Source organism: Eretmochelys imbricata, chromosome 20 (assembly GCF_965152235.1).
Source record: "Eretmochelys imbricata isolate rEreImb1 chromosome 20, rEreImb1.hap1, whole genome shotgun sequence".
Classification (NCBI taxonomy): Eukaryota; Metazoa; Chordata; order Testudines; family Cheloniidae; genus Eretmochelys; species Eretmochelys imbricata.
This window is the reverse complement of record NC_135591.1, coordinates 11,067,836-11,095,784: the sequence shown is the minus strand read 5'-3', so window position 1 is coordinate 11,095,784 and position 27,949 is coordinate 11,067,836. Positions and strand designations below refer to the sequence as shown.

Sequence of the window (27,949 nt, the reverse complement as noted above, 5' to 3'; positions counted from 1 at the left end):
TCTGACATGCGTGGGTGTGCTCTGTCCTCCAGGTACTCGGTGATGGCCGGGACCCCTGACAAGATCCTGGAGCATTTGCTGGAAGCCATGAGGCTGGATGCGACATTCTCAGACCCCCTGGGTATGTGTGGGCTGGCTGGGCCCCCGGATACACGCTCCCGCGGATACATGTGCACCGACACGCACAGAGACACGCATTCCCAGATACACAGGCGCAGGCATGCCTGTGCGCAGAGATACACATGTGCATGGACGTGAGCCTGGATACACACGCACACAGATTCACACTCCTGGGCACATGCACATTCAGAGCTTCTCTGAGCTGGGACATGGTGCCAAGCTCCTGCAGCACTAAAGGGAAGTGCAGAGCAGAGACTGTCTGACATCCTCCACACAACGCCCACAGCTAGAGCCTTACAAATTCATGGTCCAGTTTGGTAAATTTCACGGTCATAGTATTTTTAAAAAATTGCATTCATGGTTTCAGATATTTAAATTTTAAATTTCAGTGTTGTAACAAAGCATGACTATGTATTTAAAAACACAAACATATAAAGCCCTTAAGTCTCCATTTCTCAAACTGGGGGTCCCGACCCAAAAGGGCAGCTGGAGAGCGGCGGCTGCTGGCTGGGCACACAGCTCTAAAGATAGAGCCACCATCAACAGCAGCGCAGAATTGAGGGTGGCAACACCAGACCAGGCCACCCTCACTTCTGCGCTGCTGCTGGCGGTGGTGCTGCCGTCAGAGCTGGACAGCCGGAGAGTGGCAGCTGCTCTCTGGCCATCCAGCTCCGAAGGCAACGCAGGGGGCTGGGATGGCTGGGGAGATGGTGGGAGCACAGGGGCTGGGATGGTTGCGGGCTTATAGGACATGGAGGCTGGGATGGTTTGAGGGAGCTGGGATGGTTGGGGGGTGGGAGTACAGGGGGCTGAGGTGGTTTGGGGGTGGGGGACTGGGATGGTTGAAGGGATGGTGGGAGCATGCTGGGCCCAGAGCCCCTGCCTGGGATTGCTGCTGGGCCCAGAACCAGTGGGTCCTGCCTGGGGCGAGAACCCTTTAACGCATGCTGGGCTGGTGTTTTTCAGATACCTTGATTGGGGATTTCCTGCTGACCTACAATGTGTTCATGCCGACCGCCCAGCTCTGCAGAGCCCTGCTGCACCAATATCCTTCTAGGGCTGCAGGGACCAGCACCTCGCGGGGCAGCCGGGGAGGGGGTGGGTCACAGGGGTTTTCTCCTGACCACAAAAGACAGAGAAACAGAGAGAATCTGTGAGGAGCCCTCCAGAGAACCGCTAGGGGGTCTGTAGCTCTGCAGTCTGTGTGTTCTTCACTTGGGCTCTGCTTTCTGAAGAGACAGGCCCATTCTCAGGGCCCACTGGCCTGGCAGTGCCACCCCCTCCACACTTTCACAGGGAGACCCAGATCCTGGCTCATTTTGCTGGTCTCTCAGTCTATGTCTGCACTGCAAAGAGAGCATACACGGGTGCAACTGCATTGCTCTGAGCTCTCTCGTGCGGCCATAGTCTGCCCCCTCCGGCTCAGAGCACCTGTGGCCTGGGCCAGTCTGCACCGAGCTGCACGCTGCACAGGGGCCGTATGCAGAGAGCAAAGGCATCACAGCTGCCGAGCTACAGCCTAGACAGAGCTCCTTGCACATGGCGGGGGGGGGGGGTCTGGGATGTGGAATGGGGTGATTGTCAGCAAAAGGGCAGTGCTGCTAAAGCTAGCAATGTGGGGGTCCTGGTCCCCACCACTGCCCATGCAGTGGGTCTGATCGCCTCTTGCTGTGCCTGAGGCACAGTCCCCACATGCCTGTGCTGTGGGGCTGATTGCTTCTGCTGGTCTCTGGGTGCACACTGCAGGGCTCGCCCCGCTCTGTGCAGTGGGGCCAATTGCCCCTGGGCATGCCCTGCAGACTTGCTGCCTGATCCCATTACTGCTCCCAGCACAAACTGACCTAGTGGCTTCCTTGACTGGCCCCCACTTTCCATGCGGAGCCATCAGAGGGCTCGGAGCAGGAGAAGGCTGTCTACTCCCTCAGCAAGCGGCAGAAGATCCTGAGGCTGGTCAGCCAGTGGGTGCTGCTCTATGGGCACCTGCTGCAGGCTGACCACAGTGCCATAACCCTGCTGCAGGTACTGCGGGGGAGGAGGAGCTAAGCAGCACGTCGGGGGAGTGTGGTGAGCAGTGGGCTGAAGGGGGCTGACATCCAAGGGAATAATGAGGCTGGTCCTGGCCCTGGAGTTGCTGAGCTCTGTGCCTTGCCACCCGTGGCCACCGTTCCTTGCACGTGCCTTGCCAGTGGGGATGCAGCCCATGAGGACGCAATTCCGTAATCCAGCACCAGGGGTGCTACCCTAGGAAAGATAAACTGCCCCTGGCAACTGCACCCTGCATAGCAGGACTCCATCCTTTTTGCCTCAGGCACTCAACCTGCCACAAGTCATGCTGGCATTGCCAGGGGTGTCATGTGGGGGCATTGCTCCCCATGGAGCCAACCCCAAATACCACCCCCCCAGGGAGAGATTTCCAGGCCCCTGCGTAGGGTGACCTCAGGTGTCCCAGCACATGCTCTGGAATCACTGCCCTGTACGGTGCAGCTTGGCACTGACCAGCCAGAGCCCTTGTCCTGCAGAACCTCTCAGACTTTGTGAGCCGGGATCCTCGCCTGTGCAGCCTGCTCCGGGACCAGACACAGGATCGTCGGAGGAACAGAACGTGAGTCACCGCCCCGCCCCATCTCCTTAACCCCCTGAGGCCCCATCCGTGCCTAGAGGGCCATCTCTCACAGCAACTCAGCCGTAACCGGAGCCATGCCTGTGCCTCATGCGGGCCTGAGTCCTGGAGACGCTGCAGTGTAACCCGTGTGGCAGTGACTGGAGTGCTGGGTCCTAGTCTCAGGATGGATGCACAGGTGTGTGGGGTTAGAGTGGGGGTGGGGAGTCAAGAGGTCTGCCTTCTACCCCAGCCCTGCTGCTAACTCGCGTGGCTGGGCCAGGCCTCTGTGCCTCAGAGGGAATGGACTTGGGAGGCTTAGGAATCTTGGACATGCCAGGAGGACACACTCTGTGGAGGAGGAAACTAGTCAGTATCATTCAGACCCTCTCCCCATCCAGGTATCTGGGCTTCCAGCTGAGAAGGAGGGGTTTAAACCTACAGGAAGCTCTGGGGGCTCAGTGCTCTGGTGGGGGAGCCCCAAGCTGAACTCCCCAAGTGAACTCGCGGCCGCCGGCTCTGCTCTGGGCGACGTGGTGCCCCCCAGGTGCTGTGACTGCAGGGAGCAGCGTGCTGATTCACGCCTGGGAGGTGCCAGCTCTAGGGCTCTCACCCGTGTGTGTTTCTCCTCTTTGCAGACTGGAGAACGGTGGCGGAAGCGCATCTCCACAGCCCAAGGTACCGACAGCCCAGCAGCGCCCCGGGGCACCTGCTGCCCCTCTCCTAGGGGCATGATAGGTGGGCAGGGAGCCAAGCAAACGCCCCGAAAGGGAGTGGCCCTGACACAGGCTGAGGGCGATTGTGTGGTGCTTTGAGGGCCTGGCTCACCTGAGCTGCCCTGTGTGTCTCCATGGGAGTGCTGTCCCCTTGGGCTGTGAGCATGGCAGACGCCAGTGTCTGCCATTCGGCACCCCATGCGGACTCTTCTTCGTTCCCCCATCCCAGGTTCGGAGCACAGTGAACTGGATCGCCAGCCTGGAGGATGCCACGCTGAATAACAGCTGTGCCATCGGGGCCCAGGACAAAGGTAGCAGCTCTGCGTCAGCCCTCTCACCCACACACATGCACGCCCACACAGACAGACAGACAGGCTGCTTCCGCCCCCTCACCCACACACACAGACAGGCTGCTTCCGCCCCCTCACACATGCGCACGCACACACACACACAGACACACAGACTGTTTCCACCCCTTCGCACACATCACACAGAAGATTGCTTCTGCCCCCTCTCTCACACACACACGTACAGATTGCTTCCGCTCCCTCACACACACACCCACACACACCACACAAGACTGCTTCTGACCCCTCACATTCACAGATTGCTTCTTCCCCTTCTCACTCACTCACACACACAGAGTGCTTCTGCTCCCTCTCACACACTCACACACACAGAGTGCTTCTGCTCCCTCTCTCTCTCACACACACGCACACACATGCACGCGCACCCACACACACAGAAACACACTGCTTCTGCCCCCTCACGCATGCCACACACAAGACTGCTTCTGCCCTCTCTCTCTCTCTCACACACAGATTTCTTCTACCCCCTTACACACACACACCACACAAGACTGCTTCTGCCCCTTCACACACAATACACACACACAGACTGCTTCCGCCCTCTCTCTCACACACACATGCGCACGCGCGCACACGCACACACACACACACACACTTCCCCCGTTTATAGGTTCCTCCAGCTTGCTGGAAAGATCTTTTGCTATGATGTGAGTCAAAAAGTGTCCATTGTTTACCTGCCCCCTTTGAGAAGGCTTCATTGTATACAGATAATGGTAACGTGGATTCTAGGGTTGCCAACTTTCTAATTTCAGAAAACCAAAGACCCATGCCCTGCCCTCTTCCCCGCGGCCCCACCCCCACTTACTCCATCCCCCCATCTCCACTGCTCGCTCTCCCCCACCCTCACTCACTTTCACTTGGCTGGGGCAGGGGGTTGGGGTGTGGGAGGGCACTCCGGCTGGGGGTGTGGGCTCTGGGGATTAGGGGTTCAGGGTGCAGGAGGATGCTCCGGGCGAGGACCAACCCGTTCGGAGTGTAGGAGGCAGGTGCAGACTCTGGGAAGGAGTTTGGGTGCGGGAGGGGATGCAGGGTGCAGGCTCTGAGAGGGAGTTTGGGTGTGTGAGGGGGCTCTGAGCTAGGGCAGGGGGTTGGGGCACGGGAGGGGTTCGGGGTGTGGGCTCTGGGCGACTCTGGCTGGTGCAGTTTGCAGGGGCTCCGGGAGGTGCTGATGTCAGGCAGCCCCTTAAATAGTAGCTGCACCAGCACTGCCCTAGCATTTCCTGGGCCTCAGAGGCTGCTCTGTCTGCCATGAATCCTGGACACATGGCTCAGGGAGGACAAAAGTTTTTCCTGTTCTCTGGGGACAGGAGCTTCAACTTCAGCCCCATGCTTCTGCGCAGCCCATTCATCCCCGAGAGGAGACTGACCAGCCACAGCCCCTTACCTGCTGGCCGCATGATCCCGAGTGAGGCCGGCACAGCACCCCCGCGGGAGCAGGCTACTGGGCCCGGGGCAGGTGGTGACGGCTCGCCCTGGCCCCCTCCCCTGCTGCTGGCTGCATAAAGCCCCTGGGAAGCCGGGGCAGCTCCTCTCTCCACTCTCGCCGGCCGGGAAGCAGAGGGCCAGGTAGGGAGGGGGCTGAAGGCACTTCCTAAAGGCCACAATGCCCGCTCCGCAGGGAACCCCCGGCCACCGTGGGGCCCACCGTGTCTGGGGTTAAGCCTGCCGGCCCCAGAGTGCAGCCGAATGCCTTTCCCAGCCTCTCTGCTGGGATCCACTCCCTGCCTACAGGGGTTTGCACAACCTTCGAGCTCCACAGAGAGAGCTGGTGCAGGCCCCCTCCTCATCCCCACCACCACCAATCAGACTTTTAACAGCCCAGTTGGCAGTGCTGACCGGAGCTGCCAGGTCCCTTTTTGAATGGGCATTTTGGCTGAAAACCAGACGCCTGGCAACCCTAGTGGATTCCCCTTACTGAGCCATCAGCACTGTCTGGCTTCTCCATTGTTGTACCCGAAAGGCTGCTTGTGGGTGTTCCCAAACTCACAACATATTTCAGTAACACACACAGCAAAACTTCATAACTTTGCATACAATGATTGTACGTACAATCCATCAGGATATTAATGCTCAACAGATCAAGACTTTTAAAATAGTACCTCGCAAGGCAGACTTTTTACAAAACACATCATAATTATATCACCATGGTAGATATGGGGGTGCCAGGGTGTTGCTTTGGGGTAAAGAGTGTCACACCTCCCCTTAGACACAGTCACCCTGGGAGGTGTGTGGGGTGCAGACTCCCTGACATGGTGGCCCCCACACCCCAGAGCCCGGGCCCTGCTCAGAGCCCACAGGGACTTGCAGTCAGGGCTTGTGCTCTGGGACCCCAGACTGCCTCCCATGGAGTTCACAGCTCAAACCTGCCACCAAACCGGGCTCCCTGCCCAAGGAACCTGGGTGACTGCTGCCCTCGGCTGGCTGGGTCCTGACCATAGGGGTCTCGCTAATGTGCCCCCTGCCTTCCATAGTGCCCTATGATGTCTACAGAGCGGACCACTCCTGCCTCACCATGGTGCTGCCAGTGAACGCCTCCGTGCGTGATGTGCTCCAGTCCCTCGCCCATCGGGAGGGCGGGCATGGTGAGCGCATGCTGGTCAAAGTCAACTCAGCAGGGGGTGAGTGAGCGGCGTGGCGTGGGCGGGGAGCTGGGAAGTGTGTTCTCCCCACTCCCCCCACCAGCTGCACTGGGGCAGCACGTCCCCCCCCAACCTCCCCCGCCAGCTGCACTGGGGCAGCACGCCCCCCCCCAACCTCCCCCGCCAGCTGCACTGGGGGCAGCACGTTCTCCCCACTCCTCCCACCAGCTGCACTGGGGCTCCCCCGACCTCCCCTGCCAGCTGCACTGGGGCAGCATGTCTCCTCCCACCTCCTCCCCGCCAGCTGCACTGGGGCAGCACGTCCTCCTCCCTTCTCCCCGCCAGCTGCACTGGGGCAGCACGTCCTTGCCCTACCCCTGCCCACTGCACTGGGGCAGTGTGTCCTCCCGCCTCCCATTGCCTCCCCGCACCAGCTGCACTGGGGCAGGATGTCCTTGAAGCAGCTGGAGTGAAGAGGGGCAGTAATGAGGCTGGGGGCGTGGGATACATTCCTTTTAGGCAGTGGCTGCCTGACTGCTCCCCCATCCCTTCCCTGGGGTCTCCCAAGCATCTGGAGGCTTGTTCACCTGCACAACCCCTTTTCTGCAGCAGCGACACCTGACCCCCTCCCAATGCTCGCCCTGCGCTCTCTCGGGGAACGTGCCCGTCCCTGCTGGCTGGTGTGCGTGCAAACACCGCCGCCCGGTGGCCACTGCAGGAGTAGCTCTCCAACAGGCTCTCTCTCTGTCTGACAGATAAAGCGGGGCTGCAGATGGACACCATCAGCGTGTACACGTCCCTGGGTCTGAACGAGAGACTCTTTGTTGTGAATGTCCAGGAGCTGCACACCCTGGTGAGGGCTGGGCACGGGGAGTGGGGTTCTAGGCTGGGGGCCAGGGGAGCCTTGTGCCCCTCTCTTTGCCAAGGGCTGGAGACCCCATCCCACAAGCTCTGAGACTGGGGACAACTGGTCCAGCACACATGCCACCTGGGGGCTGCTGCCCGTTACCAGAGACAGGGAACTCAGAGCTGGGAACTGGTTGTTACAGGACATGGAGACCCCAGGCCCAGCACTGCAGCACACAGGCCCTGGGCAGCAGTGCCTCTGCCCCAGGGACTGCCACAGTCTGCTCCCAGTGGCAGGAGCCGCACCTTGTCCTGTGGTGTGGATGGCTCGGGGTCTGGCCCCTGTGGCTGGTCTGCCTGGGCATTTGCTGTCACCTGAGATCTTCTACCAGCTCCCTGCTGAGCTGGGCAGGGCTCTGGCCCAGGGCTCCCTGGCTCACCAGCAGGCCATGCAGAGCATGCAGAGCGAAGGAGATGGTGGCGTGTGACATTCTCTCTCCCCCTCTATCCAGACCCCTCATCCTGAGCAGTTGGGACCCACCGTTGGCTCCTCGGAGACCCTGGACCTCATCAGCTCCAAGGACTTGGCCAGTCAGCTGACAGATTATGACTGGAACCTCTTCAGCAGCGTCCACCAGGTAATGGGCAGTGTCTGGAGCAATAAGCCTGGGGTCAGAGCAGAGGGGCTGTGGGCCAGGCGCTGGGCTGGCTCTCAGGAGATGTGGGTCCCCTCCCAGCCCCTGAGCTCTGGCCCTTGTGTTTTGAAGGTGGAGCTGATCTATTACATCTTTGGGCAGCAGACGTTTCCCAGCGCAACCACGGCGAACCTGGAGCGCGTCATGCGGCGCTTCAACGAGCTGCAGTACTGGATCGCCACCGAGCTCTGCCTCTGTGCGGAGCCGGGCAAGCGGGCCCAGCTGCTCAGGAAGTTCATTAAACTGGCTGCACAGTGAGTGACTTGCGGGCAGGGAACTCGTCCTCCAGGAGTCCCAGCAGCACCCAAGCCCAGCCCTCTCCATGGAGGCAGCCTGGCGCTGGGCCCTGCTGTGCTAGCTGTGTCATGCAGGCCCAGTGGTGGCCCCTAGCCCCCGAATAACTGTATCTTCCATTTCAGCCTCAAGGAGCAGAAGAACCTGAATTCCTTCTTCGCAGTGATGTTTGGTCTGAGCAACACGTCCGTGAGTCGCCTCTCCAAGACCTGGGAGGTACAGACCAAGGCACAGGCCCTGCTGCCCCAGGTCACATCCAGCCTGGGAAACTTCCCCCAGGCGCTGGGACCAACTCCAGTGGTAAATCAGCATCTCCCTGCTGGGCCCTGACAGGCAGAGGAGGAGCTTGTCCCAGGAAAGAGGCCATTTGGCATGTTCAGCTTGCCAGGCCATTGGGCTGAGATGTCAATCCAAGCCCTAGGACGTGGGAAATGATAGCATGGCCCTCAGCTCTTAACAGACTTGGTGGAGTTCATCACTGGGCGATGGACTGGAACCAGAGCCCCAGGCTCAGTTATACCAAGCGATGGGCCGGAACCAGAGCCCCAGGCTCAGTTATAAGGAGCCATGGATGGAACCAGAGCCCCAGGCTCAGTGAATGCGAGTGTCCTGGCCAAAATCCAACTGCTGCTCACCCTGCTCAACTCCCTCCTATGTCGTCTCATTCAGATACAGACTCCTTTGCTTCCTTCCCTTTACCCTGTGTTCCATCCCAAAGGTGGCTGCAGCTCAGTGCTGGCTGAAACAATCCTTGTGTCTAGTTTCTGGGCCGGGGACTGCCTTCTTCACTCCCAGAACTCCCTCGGGAATGGAGGCAGTTCTGGGTGCCCAGGGCCTAGCTGTGGAGGGGCCGTGGGGGGTCAGCCTCCATGCAGGCCCCAGCGTGGCAGAGGCTCTGAGATTTATGTTGTGATTTATGATGATCAGGGAGGAGACGTGGAACCTGTGTGAGGTTCAGGAGAGGGTCCTGGTGCAGGGGGCTGGAGGATCCCCCTAGGGTTCGGGGGACACTCTCACCTGCTCTGTCTCACACACAGAGGCTGCCGCATAAAACCAGGAAGCTGCACTCGGCACTGGAGCGGATGCTGGTAAGTTTGGCTCCCTTTGTCAGCACCTTCACGACCCCACACGATTCTTGCAGACAGCAGAGACACCCCCAGGCAGGTTCCCATAGCCCAGCCCACCCAGCTGTGGGAGCTAAGCCATGCTGGGCTGGGGCAGTACCTGGGGTAGGGGTCCTTTGGGAGAAGGAAGTGGTGCTGGTGATGCAGGAAGGGGAACCCCCTGTTAGAGAGCTTATTCCTTCACTATCCCACTTCCCTGGTCCTTCCCGCATGAACAGAGAGCAACAATACCCAAAGTCCGAAGGTGCAAACAATTTGATGTTTATTGGGGTGAACTTCCAGCAAGCTTAAATCCAAGTTTCTTTTTCCTTATTTTCAAATCCCAACTTACTTCCTGTTTACCCCTAATTTATATAGTAATATTCTTAGCTATACCTTAACCAATCATTCTACTGAAATTTAACTAACCAATCCTAACATATTGTAACATGATTAGCTAACTAATTATATCCCACCACCTTAATTAGTTTACAGCCAGCAAAATTAGTTACACAGCAGACAGAAACAATCACAGAACCAGACAGAGACCATGCCAATAAACAATAGCAAAGTGGGAACTATAATGACAAAACAATACAGAAGTGAGGGTTTCACAACTACATCTATAAAGACATAAAGGTTTCCCAGCTGTGTCTATTGATAAGTGAGTTCTTACCAGACAGAAAACTATCAAACTAAATTTCCTTTTACATCTTCTAGGCTCTTCCCTTTCTCTGGAGGTGATAGGCATTATCAGGACAGGATTGTGTTCCTAACAGCCCGATAGCACCTTCTTTCAATGTGACTAGTTTGGAATGTGAGGAGGTGACTGTTCGCTTCCCAGCTTATGGCTGCCTCTGTTGCTTAGCCAAAGGCCTTAGCCTAAGAACAGGCCTCAGACTGTCCCCGCAAGAGAAGGACCTTACACTGGCAGACAGTGATTTTGATTCTTTCTTTTATACCTCTAACTAGCCAAGTGATAAGAATACACCTAAATTCTTAAAGTACAGGCCTCTGCAGACAGGCCTGAATATCTATCTCCTAACACCCTCACTTTCCGTGCTGCATGCGGCCCCCATGCGGTGCTAGAGGCTCTGGCTCCGGCTCCATCTCGGGCTCTGGCTCCAGCTCCATCTCGGGCTCTGGCTCCATGGTGTCAGAGCACTGCAGGAGGAGCTGTGCTAAGCCCCCTGGTCACCGGCAATCCCAGGTACTCTGGGTGTGAGCTGGGGTGCTGGCCCCAGCGTCATCTGGGTGAGGACTTTCTGCCTCCCTAAATCCCCCGCAGCATTCCCTGCCCTTCCAGCCCAGAGCTACTGCTAAATAGCTGCTGTGCTCCACCCCAGCGGTGGCGAGGTGATCCTCCAGCTGGGGGCTCCCTCAGGCTGCGCGGGGCTGCACTGGCCTGGGGAGTCACAGGCTGCTTGTGGCCAGGGGAGCTGAGCTCTGGCCTGCTGGGGGCCTTGCCTGCAGCCATGGCCTTGTGAAGCCACCGCCCTGGAGCCAGGAAATGGCTCCTGCTCTGAAATCCTCTTCTCTTTCCAGGACCCCTCCTGGAATCACAGAGTCTACAGACTGGCCATCGCCAAACTGACCCCACCCATCATCCCCTTCGTGCCCCTCCTTCTCAAAGGTACAGGAACAGCTCAGAACTTTCAGCCTGGGAGGGCGAAGGAGCTGGAATTGCGAGAGCTGGGCAGTAACTCTGTTTCCAGAAGTGATCCCCTCCTACAGTGGGTTTGCAGGGACCCCACCCCAGCACCGGGTCCCCTTCTTACCAGGGAGACCAGTTCCCCTGGGCACTAGCGCCCCAGAGAGGGCAGGCAGTGGGGTACTCCTGGGTCCAGGCACATGCCCTGGAGAAGCTCAGGAGACTCCTCACTTGGCAGGGCAGTATGGCTACTGAAGGGGACAGCGTTGCACTGCCTCACAGTGACACAGAGCACATTCTGCAGGACGAGGGCTCCATCCTGTGGGGCTGGGGGACCAGGACTCCATCTCACAGGGCAGGGGGACCAGGGCTCCATCCCACAGGGTGGAGGGACTGAGGAATTCAATTGTATGCAGTTAGCTCCAGCCCCCAAGCCTCCAGAGGACACTGGATTTGGCTACTGTCAGGCTGCTCCTTGGGGACGTTCTGAATCCACACCTCCATTAGCAATCATGGGGTGGGGGGAGGTGGGGGAGTCCCTGCGGGAGCCCTGCCCTGCTGGACGGAGGAGCATTGGTGGGATGGGCGAAACACAGGTTCAGTGGCAGCAGCCTCCCCGCTGCAGAGAACCCCCATCTCTGTTGATGGTCTGAGGCATTAGCTGGCCCCTGTGGAAGGAGGGCTGAGCCGCGGGGCTGGGCACTGACTTTGAGGCTTCCCCTTGCAGACATGACCTTCATCCATGAGGGCAACCGCACGCTGGCAGAGAACCTCATCAACTTTGAGAAGATGGTGAGCCAGGCCGAGCCTGTCACCCCCCTGGCGGCTGGGCGGGTCTGGCGAAGCGAAGCACGGCACAGACACTAATGCTCATGAGCTCCATTTTTCCAGGGAGGCAGCTGCAGCGCAGTGAAAACCCAGGTGTTCTGGCTCCTGGCCTCATGCTCTGACTGGCCTGTGGTCGGGTGACCACAGTGCTGAGAGGTTTCAGAGTAACCGCCGTGTTAGTCTGTATTTGCAAAAAGAAAAGGAGTACTTGGGGCACCTTAGAGACTAACCAATTGGTACCTGGTACCAATTAGTCTCTAAGGTGCCACAAGTACTCCTTTTCTTTTCACAGTGCTGAGAGTGCCTGTGAGCCCGGGCCGGATGGGGCTGGCTGGGGCCACTCCCAGCCCACGGGCTCCTCCGCCGCACGGCAGCGCCCCAGCAGGGCATGGCTGGCCCCACCTGCCCATCCTGCAACGCTGCCCCAGCTGAGCAGAGGGGATGCCCAGCCATGGTGCCCCATCCCTGGGCCCATGGGATTGTGGCTGCTCCGCACGTTTTGCCCCTGTTGCCCATGGCCCTTTGCTGGGGTTGCCTGGATGAGGCACAGGCCGTTGGCAGAGGGTATGTGCTGGACGAGGCAGCTGTGCCCCACACCCCTCACAGGCACTTGGCTAGTGATCAATAGCTCCATGTCTAGTTGGCAGCCGGTATCAAGTGGAGTGCCCCAAGGGTCGGTCCTGGGGCCGGTTTTGTTCAATATCTTCATAAATGATCTGGAGGATGGTGTGGATTGCACTCTCAGCAAATTTGCGGATGATACTAAACTAGGAGGAGTGGTAGATACGCTGGAGGGCAGGGATAGGATACAGAGGGACCTAGACAAATTGGAAGATTGGGCCAAAAGAAATCTGATGAGGTTCAACAAGGATAAGTGCAGGGTCCTGCACTTAGGATGGAAGAACCCAATGCACCGTTACAGACTAGGGACCAAATGGCTAGGCAGCAGTTCTGCGGAAAAGGACCTAGGGGTGACAGTGGACGAGAAGCTGGGTATGAGTCAGCAGTGTGCCCTTGTTGCAAGAAAGCCAATGGCATTTTGGGTTGTATAAGTAGGGGCATAGCCAGCAGATCGAGGGATGTGATCATTCCCCTCTATTCGACATTGGTGAGGCCTCATCTGGAGTACTGTGTCCAGTTTTGGGCCCCACACTACAAGAAGGATGTGGATAAATTGGAGAGAGTCCAGTGAAGGGCAACAAAAATTATTAGGGGTCTGGAACACATGACTTATGAGGAGAGGCTGAGGGAACTGGGATTGTTTAGTCTGCAGAAGAGAAGAATGAGGGGGGATTTGATAGCTGCTTTCAACTACCTGAGAGGTGGTTCCAAAAAGGATGGTTCTAGACTACTCTCAATGGTAGAAGAGGACAGGACAAGGAGTAATGGTCTCAAGTTGCAGTGGGGGAAGTTTAGGTTGGATATTAGGAAAAACTTTTTCACTAGGAGGGTGGTGAAACACTGGAATGTGTTACCTAGGGAGGTGGTAGAATCTCCTTCCTTAGAAGTTTTTAAGGTCAGGCTTGACAAAGCCCTGGCTGGTATGATTTAATTGGGGATTGGTCCTGCTTTGAGCAGAGGGTTGGACTAGATGACCTCCTGAGGTCCCTTCCAACCCTGATATTCTATGATTCTATGATTTTTTGATTCCAAAGGAGTGGGAGGGGGAAGAGCTTTCCTTGGCCTGGGAGGGAGACGGTGTGTGCACCGGGCCACGCTCCCTGGCCAGTGAGTAACCCTGTGCCTTGCTTGCAGCGAATGATGGCCAAGGCCGTACGTATCATCCACCACTGCCAGAGCCACACGTATGGTGAGTGCGTGCCAGGGCCTGTGAGCAGGGCCAGCACCCAGCCCTGGGGAAGGTCACCCTCCAGCCAGCATCACACAGGCAGCGTGTCGGGGCATGGGGGCCGTGGCAGGTAGCACCTCCTGTGGGTCGAGTTCTGGCTTCTGTGGGAGCAGGCACTTTGTCATCCACCCCCAGCACGGGGGTGTGCCCTTCAGGGTTACAGCCTAGACAGGGCTCAGGGCAGCCAGGGTGGGGGTCCTACAGAAATAGCCCAGTAGGCACTGCCGGTAGAGTGGGATTTAGGAGGAGAGGGTTCCTGGGGCATGTGGGGGGCAGGGAGGGCACTGTACAGGGGACCTGGGGGGCATTGGAGAAGGAAGCCAGAGGGTGTTGGGAGACAAGGAGGGGGAGTGCCCAGAGCTGTTAGGTACCTTGCCACCACCTGTCCTAGTGTAGGAAGCCACGTCTGTGCCTGCCGGGCTCAGCTCCCTGGCTCCACCAGCCACAGGCAGCACAAGCATGACCCCCTCGGCCCACACAGGCCTCGCTGTCCCCCTGCAGGTTAGTGACAGACATGCTCCAACCCCCCAGTCCTCCAAGTGTTCCCGGGCCTGCCTAAGGCCCACAGGACACTCCCAGAACAGCCCCCCAGCTTACCCGTTTCACCCCAGGGGCATCGCTCGACTCAGCTCACAGCGCTTAGATTGCTTGTAGTACAAACAAGTCAGAGTTAAATTAACGAAGATCAGAGAAGGCAGTGGAATTAATGGAAACAAAGGGTTATGTATAAAATAACTAAAATGGCATTCTCCTGCCTCCTGAAGGTTAGCTCACCCAAAGTTTAACAGGGATCCTCCATTCATAGGACAGGCTTGCTGGCAGCTTGCCCCTGGGGGACCTCTGCACCCCCAGATATTGTTCCAACCATCTATTTTCTTCACTTGTAAACAGGGTACCCCCTCCCTGCTGCTTGTGTTTCTGAACTAGAATCTCCCCTGGAGACTTTGCAAGCATTTGATTAGCATTTTGCTTGGATTGTAAGTAGGCGTCCATTGTGAAGTGTACAGTGGTCACTTTACATACAGCCAGACAGGCGTCTCCTGCCTGACAGAAACATACCATCTTCTGGGCCATATAGACACACAGTTCCTGGTATAGGACCTGCACATACATTCTTCACTGATTGCAATGATCAATGTGACACAGGCTTTCAGTAGGGCCTCACATGACACCTTATGCAGAGATCAGACAGGGGAGCTCTGTAACCTTCTGTGTCCTCTGCCAGTTGGGTCACAGATGTGTAGGAAATGCATTGGGGCAGGAGGGCAGAGGTTGGGGGGCAGGGGAGAAGGGGGCCCATGTGGGCAGGAGAGCAGAAGTTGGGGGAGGGGGTGTAGGAAAGCAGGGGGCCCATAGGATAGGAGGGCAGAGGTTGCGGGAGGGGAGTGTAGGGAAGCAGGGGGCCCATGGGGGCAGGAGGGCAGAGGTTGGGGGAGGGGATGTGTGGAGGATCAGGGGCCCCATGCAGGAAGGAGGGCAGAAGTTGGGGGAGGGGGATGCAGGGGGCCCATGGGGGCAGGAGGGCAGAGGTTGGGGTAGGGGAGTAGGGGCCCCATGGGGGCAGAAGGGCAGAGGTTCAGGGAGGGGGGTGTAGGAAAGCAGGGGGCCTGTGGGGGCAGGAAGCACGTGCTGTGAGTGCCTAACGTCCTGTTCTGTTCTCCCCTCCTAGGTCCCATCTCCCCCCTGCGGAGTCGTCCCCCGCAGCTGCTGGAGGACCCCCAGGCCCTGCGGATCTCCACCTGTACGGAGCCCCACTCTCCTTACCCCTCAGGAAGCCAGGCTGCTTGGAGGGATGAGTAGGAGCACAGGGGGAGGGGGGAAGGGGGGGAAGAAAGGGAAGAGGCTAGGCCAGTGCTGTCCCTTCCCCATTCATGACCTGTCCTACAGCTCCACTGCCTGGTCCAGCTGTACCCACTGTGGCGTCTCTGCCAGCACCAGCCAAGCCAGAGGCCTCGTGTGGACATGCCCTGCCCTCTGGCTGTCCCCCAGTGGGGCTCCCACCTCACACCTGTGCTAGCAAGAGCACGTCAGGTCTGGGGAGTGAGTGTATGCAGGGGCCCACCCACAGCCCACCCACAGCAGTTGGGGGGAGATTCTAGGGTGCTCCTGCCTCTAGCCATAGCTGGGGAACATGGCCAGCTGGTTGCGTTCTGTCCAGCCCACCCTTGTCCCCTCCAGTCAGGCACCGCCCCGCCCAAATTTTCCATTCATGTTCCCGCCCCCCGCCCATTGTCCCTGCACTAATGACCCAGGGATCTTCCTGCAGCATCAGTCAAAGGCTGGCTTCCCTGTACCAGCAGGAGCTGTGTCTGCCACTGTGCCATGGCACGGCGCCCCAGTGCTGAGTCATGGCACCATTGCACTTATTCTCGGTGCTCCCTTGGGCAAGGGGAGAGCAGTGCCCCCAATCACAGCTGGCAGCTCGCCCTTCAGCACCTGCTCACAGAGCACCTGCCCTCCTGCTCGGGAAATGACCCCTCTCTGCTTGCCCAGGAGCAGCCCCACTCCATACTCTGATCCCAGGGTGAAAGGGTTGGAGTAAAAAAGGATGCCAGTCCTGCCTGGTGGGCATGAGCCACATGCCTCCAGGGCAGCTCGGGGGGCATAGCCCAAGGCTGCCTCCCCTCCTGTTCTGAGGGCCCAGCCCCTGTGCACGTAGTGCCCTGTTCTGCTTGACTGCGATTCCGCTGGCTTCTTGACTGCAGCCCAATTTCCCACTTACCCACCTGACACAGCCCCAGGAGGGACAGAAGCGGCTGCTGGAGCCTGGCAGTCATTCAGCCTCCCAGTCCCCTCCTGCACTCGCTCCTCTCCTTGCTGGGTTCGGATGGGTTAAGCATGGGCCAGGTAAGCAGGTGCTGATTCTGTCACTAACTCGCCCTGGGACCTTGGGACTGTCCTGGCATCAGTCTGTCAGGTGGGAATCAAACACAAGATCTCCTGGCTCCCAGTCCTGTGCACATTCCAGCCTAGCAGGTACAGAGGCTGCACTGCCCCTGCCTTTCCCACTGGTCACTTGTGGGAATGCCCCTGCAGACCTGGCTTTGAATTCCCTCCTTGCACAGCCCAGCAGAATCTGCTCTGTTGGAGCAGAATCCAACAGAGCCAGGCATGAGCTGGACTGCCAGCTGTCGCTGCCCTTACCCAGCACTGGGCTAACACTGCAGCCTTGGGGCTCAGTGTCAAGCTGTGGGGCAGTGAGGGAACAGCTGCCTGTGCTGAGCTGTGGGCTTTTGCCAAGAATGTCACTCTGATCTGGGGCTGTTTCCTTGCAGGCTCTGAGCAGTCCCTGAGTGGGCGGAGTCCTGCCCCCACCCAGGCCTACCTCCAGCACCTGAAAGTGATCGACAACCAGAAGGAGCTATCACGGCTTTCCCGGGACCTCGAGTCCTGATGCTTGGGACCAGGGGCGGAGCAGGAGGGGCCAGGCTAGACCCTCCAAAGGGAAAACTCCTCAGCCCACCATCAGCACAGTGCCCCTGCCTGTCTGCAACTGGGCCATTGTGCATGCCCTCCACCTCCTGCGTGGTGCAAGGGCTGGCCATGCATTCCGACTGTCCCCGCTGCAGAGGGACTCCACTGCAGCCCATCTGCCAGACCGCCTGCCCAGCTAGGACTGGGAACCACTCGGTCTGCACCGTTCCTCTCAGACTTGGAGCCAGCTGGCTAGAGCCTGGAGCAGTAATGGGCCAGCCCCAATGATGGCTTCTGCTATGAAGAGAGACAGGGAGGGGCAGGACCAGGGGAAGAAGGGCTGGACACTCTGGCTTTATCCACCGCCGTCAATAGAAGTATTTTTTATACACAGGGATGTTTTCCTTCCTGGTCCTGCAGCAGCATCTCCAGCGTGGAACTTCCAGCAAGGGGAAGGAAGGAATGCGGCTTCTCTGCTCAAGAGCCTCCTGCACCCCCAGCACCATTGTGGAAGGGGACAGTCCCCGGGCACATCAGAGCCTGGGCCCTAGCTACAGTGCCCATTGCTGGACCTGTCTGGGTGAGGCTGGGGTGGGTTAAATTGTGCCAGCCAGAGTACCAGAGCCCTCCTGTAGACAAGGCAGCAGGCACTCCAGCCCTGGCTAAACTGGAAGAGGTAGAATACCTTCAGGCCCAGGCTTCTCGGGCCTAACTTAGCCCATGCTGGAGAACGACTCTAATTGCAAGTGTAGACATGGGGGTAAAAGCTGTGCCCACTGGTAACTAGCAAGTGGTGGGTTCAGAAGAGGGCCCATTGGAAGCAGGAGCCGGAGAACCTGTGCTGACTGCTCCATATGGGGTGGCGGCTGGTGCTCCACTGCCAAGATGGATTGAAACTTCATTTGAGTTCCAAGAGTGGGGAATAAAAAGGTCCCTCCACAGCTGCTGCAGAGAGAAGAGGCAGGATTTCTGGGCACACAGCTCACTGCCGGCCAGGGTGGGCCCCAGGCATGGTGCTCCAGCCCAGCAGTGTGGCTCAGTGGGGCACAGGGGTGCAAAGTTCTGGGGGCCCAGTGCTGAGGGGGCTGGCCAAGGGCACCCATGTGAGCTGCCTGGGGGTCAAGGCCTCAGCCAAATGTTCAGTCACCTCCTTAAGTTAGTACCTGACAGGTGGCTCAGCCCAAAGGCTCTGGGAAGCCCCAGAGAGCAGGAGGGGAAAGAGGAATCCAGCGGCACCAGCCCCGGAACCAGCACCTCCATGAGATAAGTTGAATGCCTCCCTCTCCCCCAGGCGTCACTGGGCACGTGCTTACACCACTCCCTCCCAACACTGCCTGTACTGGGGGCAGCATGTAGGACACAGGGCATCCTGCTGGGTAGCTGGACTCTGCAGCCAAACACGCTCTGGGGAAGGGACACCAGGAGGTGTCCCGTGCACCTGCTGCAGGGGGAACGGTCCTTGGCTTATAATTCCTGCCTCAGCTCTGTTGCCCTGCAGCTCCTGGCATATAGGCAGCAGGCTGCCTACAGCTGACATGGTCCTCACTGGCTGTGTGAGCTCAAGGCTCCCAGCTGGGAGCAAGGCCCTGGGCCACCTAGCTCATCAGCCTGAAGGCTCAGGGAGAGCCTGTCTCTGAATGACCTAGTCCACCCCTGGGTCCAGGCCAGTTGGCTGGGACTTAGACGTTGCCAGAGGGGAGGTTTGTCCTTCAGCTCTGCTGGTGATAGGAGCAGGGTGGAGTTAAGGCCCAGGCATCCTGCAGCAAGCAGGACCTGAGCTCAGCAACAGAGTCAGAATGGGGCAGCAGCTGCTGTGAGGCTCTTACAGGTGAGCAGAACTGGGCTTAGGGCAGCAGCAGGCTGGGAGCAGGTGAGGAGTTACTCTGACCTGGGCACACATTAAAGCCTGCTGGCGACAGTTTGAGGGGGACACGAGGGGCTGGCCATTTAAAAATATTTATTAAAAACCAGCCAAGCTGTAGCACCTGGTGGCCTGTGCTAGCCAGCCACTGTCACAAGCTTCAGGGACCCCACGAACAGCTACAGAGACAGTACTGGGCTGCAGGGGAGAGTGCGGGAAGGGCACCAGGCTGGGTGAGCTGTGACAATGATGCATTTCATAGGCACTTCCACCTTCCAGCCTGGTAAAAGCCAGCTCCCCTCCCCTCCAGTACAGACTCTGAGAAACAGTCCCCTTTCCCCATCCAGATCAAGTGACACCCAAGCTCAGTCTCCCTGCAGAGGTGTGAACCTCCCCTAACTGATCCCAATGAGCGGCCTCTCTTCCCAGTTCTGCCACAGGGTCCTTCTGTTTGCACGGTACTCTAGGCTTAGCCCCAGCGCTGCCGTGGTACAGGAGACCGGCGTGTCGGCCCCAGCTGCACCGTGTCTCCCCGACCATCCTCAGGCAGTGCTGGCATTGCCAGCTGTCCCCCAGCACACTCTCAGCCTGCTCCATCTAAGCCTCTGGGATCTCCTGGGAGCTGCTGGAGGGGAGCCAGTGCTCTTGGGGCTCTTCCCCAGGGGCAGTGTGATTCCCTCAAGCCTTGAACCTGTCCTAGGTGGCTCATGGCACGTGGTCTCCTGCTCCTCTTCAGGCCAGGATCGCCCACAGATGGAGTCACTTCTCAGGGAGATAAACCAGCCCTTGGCTGGAGCAGGGTGGCTGCGTCAGGGAGAAGCATCAGGGACTGGGCACTGGGATAGTTGGTGTCCACTCTCAGCCCAGGGCAAGTGCCCAGCACAGGCAAGTGCCCCCTGGGAGCTGCCTAGAAGGTGGTCCCAAGATGCTGGTCATGGGGGATGAGCTCCAGGATGGCAGCATGCTCCCAACCCCCAGCTCAGTACAGCGCCTTGGCTGCATGGCCAGCACAGAGCCCCTTGAGTGGCTTGACACGATGGGAGACCCCAGAGTGGGCTAGTCTGCAGGAACCAGCCAACCATCCACGTCCACGCTGCTCCTCCAGGAGGAGCAGAGCTTGCCCTGCGGAAGGAACTGAGAGTGGTCAGGCTCCTCCACTGGCCCCAGGGCCCTGCCCAGTGCAGAGCTGCCCTCGTAGCGCAGCATGGAGCTCTCGGCCCCCTCCTCACGCTGCCCCGCCATTTGCTCAGTCCCTGGCTCAGGGCCCCTGCTCCAGGGAGAGCCAGTTCACCCACGCAGACCGGTGGGACAGCTTGCGAGGTGTCTGACTGAAGCCATAGGCTGGTGGGTTCCGTCACGCACTGGCTGTGCTGGAGAGGACAAGGCTGAGTCTGTGCACAGACGTGGCCTGGTCTCTGGTTAGTGCCTCAAACTGAAGAGACTGTCCCTGGTGGCTCCTGAAGCACTTCTGTCTGGTACAGAGAGAGACTCCAGTTGAGCAGCAGTGAAGTAATGCCCGGACCCACCCTGTTAACACAGCCACTGGAAACAGGAGCTGCCCGCAGCTGAAGACCTGCAGCCCTGCAGGCACCATCTCCAGATACATGGTGAGAATGGGAGCTAGACCCTCCAGTGTTGTAATAACTCCTCCAGCAGCTTTGCTGCAATCGTGCTGGAAGCAGGTGGATCTATATGCACCATGTAGATCATGGGGGATGCCATGGATGCCATGTACCTGCAGGGCCGGTGCAAGGATATTTTGCGCCCTAGGCAAAACTTCCACCTTGCCTCCCCCTGGAGCCTGGCAAGGCACAAAGCATCCCCCCCCCAACCTCCCCCAAAACCCAGACCAGCGCACTCCGTCTTGCTCCACAGCCCCCTCCCTGGCTGGCTTGGCCTGCTGGTCTGCCACCTCCCCACCCAAAGCCTAGTCCAGCACACAAAGAGCCCCCACAGCCAGGCACACAACCCCTCTTCACAGCACCCAGCCAGACACGCAGCCCCCTCGGTCCCCCCTCCACCTTCTCCCCGCTGGCACACAGCACCCCCCCCCCCCGCCGTCTCCCCTCCCCAGCCCTGCTCGGCACACAGCACCACCACCCCTCCACCTTTTCTCCCCCGGCACACAGCACCCCCGCGGCACACAGCATGCCCCCCCCCAACAGCCCTGCCTGGCACACAGCTGAGTCCTGCTCCCGTCTCCAGAGCGTGGCACACAGCCCCCTCTAGCCCAGCTCACCCGTGCCTCAGCCTGGCCAGCCCACAGGACCCTGCCCCCCGCTCCAGAGTGTGGCATATAGCCTCCCCCCCCGCACTTCTCCCCCCAGCCCGGCCAGCCATGTCATGCCACGTCACCCCTCCCCCAGAGCCTGGCACACAGGGTCCCCCCCCCCCCCGAGCCCCTGGCACCAGCAGGCCCCTGTCTCCCCCTGACAGGGAAGAGCCCCCCGGGCAGCACATGGAGTCCCCTCCCCAGCAGCCTGAGCCTTCCCCCTCACCCCGCCCTTACAGCCTGGGTGCCCAGCGCTCCCTCCCGACCACTCGCCTCACCTCCTTGGGTCCAGGGGAGCCGGGGCTGGGCACAGGGCTGGCACCTGCAGGGGGAGAGGTGGGGCGAGAGCAATCAGTGGGGGGGGGCGACCCCAAGCCCGCCCCCACTCCGCCAGGCCACTGCCCACCTGCGAGCTAGTCACCGCTCATCCCGCCAGAGCCTTTTTTGGCATCCCCAAATCTTGGCGCCCTAGGCGGCTGCCTAGTTCGCCTAGTGCTTACACTGGTACCTGGCTGGGCACATCCAGGATTCATAGAATCATAGAATATCAGGGTTAGAAGGGACCTCAGGAGGTCATCTAGTCCAGGGGTCTCAAACACGTGGCACGCGGTCCCCCTGGTCCCCCCAGCATTTACCTAGAGCGGCTCCGGCCTGGTGCACACCGGGGGCAAGGCAGGCTCCCTGCCTGCCTGTCTGCCCTGCCTCCGCGCTGCTCTGGGAAGTGGCCAGGACCGGCGGGGGGAGGGGGGCACAGGGGGTCTGTGTGTTGCCCTGGCTGCTCCTCCAGGTACCTCCCCCGAAGCTCCCATTGGCCGCGATTCTATCTGCAATGCTGGGCCTGGCCATTCTTCAAACATGGAGCACAGGTGCCTCAAGAAGCCATACGTAGGCACCTAGAGAAAAGCTGGCCAGTTTTCAGAGGCACCAAGCACCCAGCCCCTGGGGCAGAAGCCCTGTTTGAAAGTGCAGAGCTGGGTCCCTATGGTGACGTTCAGCAAAGCTCTCCAGGCAGCTGGGGGCTAGAGGGGCCATCACTGGGGGTTGACAACACACCACAGCTCCTGCTAGTGAGCCGTGGTGCCTATGCAGGGCCCAGCAGAAATGCAGCCCCGGAAGGGTCAGACTGAGGCTTGGGGACCCTCTCCCCCTCCCCTTGAAAGACACCCCTGCCAGCTGGCGGCGAATACTGGGAGGTGTTGCAGAGTGGGGAGGCCCATTACCATCACTCCTGCATGGGGGTGGGGCCATTGTGTGGGGACAGGGCCAAGGTACACCTAGGGCCTCAGATTGCCTTGCGTGCTCTTGCCCCGAGGGCGGAGTCCCAAGGAGTCACATGCGGCATGGAGAGCACATGATTCCACCCCATTGGGACGAAACACCAGGGACAGATGCCCTTGCACTGTCTCTGAGCAGCCAGCAAACAGCCCAGGAACTGGTTTGGGGGCCCATTGCCCTGCTGGGGTCTGGCTGGTTCAGCCTTAAGGCTCAGGGCAGGGAGCCACTCCCTCACTCCTGGGAGTCCAGGGCAGGTTTCTCCAAAGAACAGAGCTGCTGTACATACCAATGCAGAGATCTAGTGCATCCCGAGAGTCATTCACGAACGGGTCAGAGAAGGCTACAACCCTGCCCCTCCCTTTGAGAGTGGGAAGGCCCCTCTACAGAACAGATGTCTCAGAGCCTTGTTAGAGAGGGGCAGGGCCTTGGCTAGCGACATCCTGCACCACACCACAGGCCTTTCCCTCATTCGTCTTCACAGTGACAAGCCTGCCTGACCGTTAAAAGTTTCACAAGATGTAATGTGTGTCTGATGTCACCCTCTAGTGGCTGATCCACAGAGGATAACAGCCTACTACTGCTACCACCAGACAGAGTTCCCTCTCTAGTTCAAGGGAAGCAGCCTGTGCTTTGGCATGGAAGATCTCAGGTGCAAACCCTGTTGGCAGCCCATAGGGACTGGGGGGTCATCATATGTTCAGCCCCGATCGGTATCTTTATAGGCAGGAAGGAGTGCAGAGAGGCCATCCAGTGACTAGCAGGCTCTCTGCACAGAAAGTTTTCAGCCTGAGGGGTAAATACAAAGGCACCTTTATAGGACGCTGCACTTAGGCTACCACAGGAATATCTTTGCCCATTCTTAGGCCAGGAGAAGCCCCCCCCCCGCCAGTCTTGCCAAGTTCACAGACTCAGGCTGGGCACCAGTTCCTCCTGCACGGCCATGTTCAGGGTACAAGCAAACTCAGCCGCTTCCTTCAACATTCGGCCCCTCTTTTCCCTCCCATTGGGACCAAGCAGCAGGAGAGGCCAGGCTAGCACCTACACCCTGGTAACAGTGAGGTGTTGCATGTGTAACCCTTCTGCCAGGCCAAGTTGATAGCAGCAAGGGCTGGGTTCAGTACACAGGGGTTCCCTCTCATCAAAGCAAATGCAAAACTGGCTCGAGCCCCCACCCAGTGACCTGGGAAAATCTTACACACCCCCTGGGCGCCTCAAAGAGGCAATACTTCCCCTCTTGCAAGCACAGAGTCTTGGTGTAGTAGAATCTTTAATAACATGAGGTAAACAACATTAGCATTAAATTGGGGAAACACCACAACTAGTGTTCATTAACCAAACCATGAGCAAAGACCCACCCCAGCAAATTGGGCCACATCCTTTCCCTCGGGTTCTTGAGTCCCAGATCCCAAACCTCTCTTGAGTCCAGCAATCCACAAATCACCCAAAGTCCAAATCACCAGCCCCAGAGTTCAAAAGTTCATCTGCAGAGTGTTACTCCCCAGTCTGGCTAAAATGTGCCTGTGTGGGGGGGAAAGAGGTAAGGGGCACCTTACATGTCCTGAAGCTGACTGCCCCACAGGGCTCGGCTCGGCTCGGCCGTCTCACGACCGGCTCCGCTCTGCACAGCTCGCCGTCTCACAAACAGCTCTGCTCACCTCGCCATCTCACAAACACTCCACCAGCCTATCCACAAACAGCACTGCTGCACTCTAGATCTTCCAGTTCCCCACTACTTGACACAGTGCTCAGTGATTTCAGCTCATAGTAGTGGGAGCCTTAGTGCTGGTGCACCCTAAGGCCAAAGTGAATGCAGTACAGTACCTGTAGCAAGACTCTTAATATACCCAAAATTAGCTCTGACATTCTACAGTGGAGAGAGACAGAGGTGCAATTGGTGCTTCAGGCCCTCAAAAACAGGCCCACACCACCATGTACTAATACCCATCAAGTCTCTCTCAATTCACATAGTTTTGGAACCCATGTCCCTTGCCTAGCGAGTGCTACTCAGTTGATGGTGAGTCCCTCCACCATAACAAAAGGCCAAGTACAGTTCCAAGCACAGTTCCCATAATCAGGGTAATAACAATTTATTCTTCCTGCCCCAATAACAGAGACACTGGGGATCCCACAGCAGCCAAAGTGACCATTTGGGCAGTTATGGCCTCATTCTAGGCGGGGTGGGTGTGCCTATGCAAATGAGATCAGCCCCTGAAGTGCTTTTCCACAACTTGCCACACCTCACCACCAGATGTCAGGGTGGAGCCCATCCTGACTCTGCTTACACATGTTCTGCTGAGCCAGGCAGAAGCTGGAAACATGCCACCCCCATAGACATCCCCAATGTTCAGGGAGTCCTGGAGCAGGGGTTTGGCTCAGTCCCATCCACATAGAATAGCAGCAAGCAGGGCCGACCTTAGGGGTGGGCTACCCGGACAACTGCCCAGGGGCGCCATGGTCAAGGGGGTGCTGTGTGGCAGTGCAGAGGAGCACGTTGCCAGTGTAGAGTCAGAAGCTGCTCCGAGCTGGCAGGGGAGCACCGTGGGGGGGGGGGGGTGCGCCCCGGTCTCTCCCTGCTTCCTCCTGGTGGAAGAACATGGGGGTGGGGGGAAGTGGTGATGCACAGACACTGCTTGCCCCCCACCATGTTCCTCCATGCCCCCCCCAGGGAGCTGTGAGGGTGGGAGCAAGGAGCAGCACCAAGTGCTCCATGCAGCCAGGTCACTTTTCCCACCTGGGCTGTGCTGTGAGGCGAGCATCAGCAGCTGCTGCTCTCCGGCCCTGCCCACCCCTTACACAGCCCAGGTGGGGAAAGTGACTTGGATGTGGGGAGCCCTGATGTCAATCCTTGCTCCCCCGCTCACAGCCCCTAGGGTGGGCATAGAGAAGCAGTGTTCAAGGGAGGAGTGAGCAGCAATGCCCGCTGCTCCATGCATCCAGGTCAATTTCCTCATGTGGGCACAGGAGTGGAGTGCAGGGGTTAGGGGTGAAGAGGGCACAGTGCAGGAGTTAGGGGGTGGGGAGCCTGGGGAGCCCAAGGGGGTCAGGGGTACCAAAATACAAGTTTGCCCAAGGCACCATTTTCCCTAAGGCCAGCCCTGGCAGCAAGTGTCACCTTACAGAGGCTTCAGAGCAAGCATCAGGCACCATTGATCACTGCTAGGGGCATAGCTTCTAGCCCTATAAATACTGGACTCCTGGTTGCCAGGCACTGTGGGCATGAGGCTCTCTCGGCCAGGTTTGTCCCATACCTGCAGTGCCAGAGGAACAGAGCAGAACGGGGGGAAGGATAGGTCAGTGGTTTGAGCATTGGCCTGCTAAACCCAGGGTTGTGAGTTCAATCCTTAAGGGGGCCATTTAGGGATCTGGAGCAAAAATTAGGGATTGGTCCTGCTTTGAGCAGGGGGTTGGACTAGATGACCTCCTGAGGTCCCTTCCAACCCTGAGATTCTATGAACAGACAGTCAGCAGGATCCCAGGGAGGAGAGAGGACTGGTAGGTGGGGTTCATGGCACAGCCTGCCAAGGGGGAGACAGAGGTTTTAGACCACAGCAGAGTGAGAGAGCTCCCAGGTGCAGCCTCAGAGCTGGCAGCTGGGCCACTAGGGAGAAGGATCTACCTTAAACCCGGGGACCAGCTGCACTGTTCTACAGCCCCCAACCAGCATGGTGGATGGTGCTGGGGCCAGCCCCCAGCAGCCCTTACCAGGGACAACGGCCCATCTGCTGCTGACACTATCACCTTGGACCCGTCACTACCCCCATGCCTCAGTTTTCATCTAACTAGGAAGGGGGTTGTGATCCTCACCAAGCTCAGTGCCGCTCTCTGAGATCTCTGGATGAAGAGCCCCAGGCAGCAAGTGGCGAGAGCAGTGAGGGAGTGCAACATGCCCCGTGAAAAGGCCTGTGAACACCAGCTCTCCCCTGCAGCGAGCTGGAATTGAGGTCGTTACCTGAGAAAGGAGACCAGCAAGAGGGGACAGGATAAATGTCTAGAAGGTCATGACTGGTCTACAGCTGGGAAAATGGAGCTTCTGTTCCTGCTGCCTCACAGAACTGGGGTTTCTGTCCTCTCTGTCCCTCAGCACAACCAGGGGCTCTTTGATTACAATAAAAGAGGGGAATTCGAAACCGTAAGAGGAAATGCTATTCCATGCAATATGCAATAATGGGACTGTGGAAATCCCTTCCCCAGACATCGCTGAGGCCAAAAGCTTTGCAAAAGTCAGGGAGGGACTGGACAGTTGTATGGAGAAGATTATCCAGAAACAGCATCATTAGTGACAAGTTTTAGACAGGGTATTGTCCTTCCTTCTGCAGGGCTTAAGCCAGTCTAAAGGCTCGTCTACACTTGAAAGGCTACAGCAGCACAGCTGCAGTGCATTAGCGTAGATGCTACCTATTGCCGGTAACGCACTGCCACAGAGATGGTACCTCAGTTTACAGAAGAATTCTGTCTACACCAGGAGTTAGGTCGGCTTAACTATGTCACAAAGGGGGCTGCATTTTTCACACCCCTGAGCGAGGTAGCTGGCTCGACCTAACTTTTCAGTGTAGATCAGGCCTCACTATTAGAGACCAGAATGAGATCTAATGTGGTGGGGAGGGTAGAGTCTCCCCTTTCTGCTACCTCAGGGTCCTCGCTCCTTCCTCTTCCATGCATCTGTCAGAAAACAATTAGAGGGACCTTGGTTTTGAGCCCATTAGGCCATTCCTACATTCCTAATGGCTGCCCAAGCACCTGCTGAGGTGCAAAGAAGTCAGACACCATCCCTCCCCGACAGGGCAGCATTCTGTCAAGGGCAGTGACCATCCAGCAGCAAGAAGTCCAGTAAAGAGGCAGCTCTACCAACAGACTGCAAGAGACTTGGGCCCAGTTACAGACCCCACTCCTCCAGAACACAGCCACGTGCACCCCAGGGATCATCTCTGGCAGTGCCTCCAGAAGGGACCATTATGATCATCTAGTCCAACCTCCTGCACAACGCAGGCCACAGAATCTCACCCACCCACTCCTGCGATAAACCCCGCACCTATGTCTGAGCTACTGAAGTCCTCAAATCGTGGTTTAAAGACTTCAAGGAGCAGAGAATCCTCCAGCAAGTGACCCATGCCCCATGCTACAGAGGAAGGTGAAAAAACTCCAGGGCCTCTTCCAATCTGCCCTGGAGGAAAATTCCTTCCTGTCCCCAAATATGGCGATCAGCTAAACCCTGAGCATATGGGCAAGATTCACCAGCCAGATACCCAGGAAAGAATTTTCTATAGTAACTCAGAGCTCACCCCATCTAACATCCCATTACAGGCCACTGGGCCTATTTACCATGAATATTTAAAGATCAATTAATTACCAAAAATCATGTTATCCCATCATACCATCTCCTCCATAAACTTATCGAGTTTAATCTTAAAGCCAGATAGGGCTTTTGCCCTCACTGCTTCCCTTGGAAGGCTATTCCAGAACTTCACTCCTCTGATGGTTA

At 58.1% G+C, this 27,949-nt stretch overlaps 1 protein-coding gene across 1 annotated transcript in view; it reads left to right on the top strand.

Moving 5' to 3' along the window:
* Nucleotides 1-17,358, top strand: part of RAPGEF3 (Rap guanine nucleotide exchange factor 3) — an 88,703-nt gene extending 71,345 nt beyond the window's left edge. Inside the window, exons 12-28 of the mRNA XM_077838909.1 lie at nt 33-121; nt 1,087-1,165; nt 1,989-2,139; nt 2,640-2,722; nt 3,358-3,397; nt 3,665-3,746; nt 6,275-6,421; nt 7,138-7,235; nt 7,741-7,866; nt 7,996-8,177; nt 8,343-8,433; nt 9,255-9,305; nt 10,866-10,953; nt 11,699-11,763; nt 13,555-13,609; nt 15,318-15,389; nt 16,924-17,358. Of these exons, the coding sequence (XP_077695035.1) occupies nt 33-121; nt 1,087-1,165; nt 1,989-2,139; nt 2,640-2,722; nt 3,358-3,397; nt 3,665-3,746; nt 6,275-6,421; nt 7,138-7,235; nt 7,741-7,866; nt 7,996-8,177; nt 8,343-8,433; nt 9,255-9,305; nt 10,866-10,953; nt 11,699-11,763; nt 13,555-13,609; nt 15,318-15,389; nt 16,924-17,042 (1,618 nt within the window). The 3' untranslated portion in view covers nt 17,043-17,358. The remainder of the gene's footprint in view (nt 1-32; nt 122-1,086; nt 1,166-1,988; nt 2,140-2,639; nt 2,723-3,357; nt 3,398-3,664; nt 3,747-6,274; nt 6,422-7,137; nt 7,236-7,740; nt 7,867-7,995; nt 8,178-8,342; nt 8,434-9,254; nt 9,306-10,865; nt 10,954-11,698; nt 11,764-13,554; nt 13,610-15,317; nt 15,390-16,923) is intronic.
* Nucleotides 17,359-27,949: the final 10,591 nt, after the last annotated feature.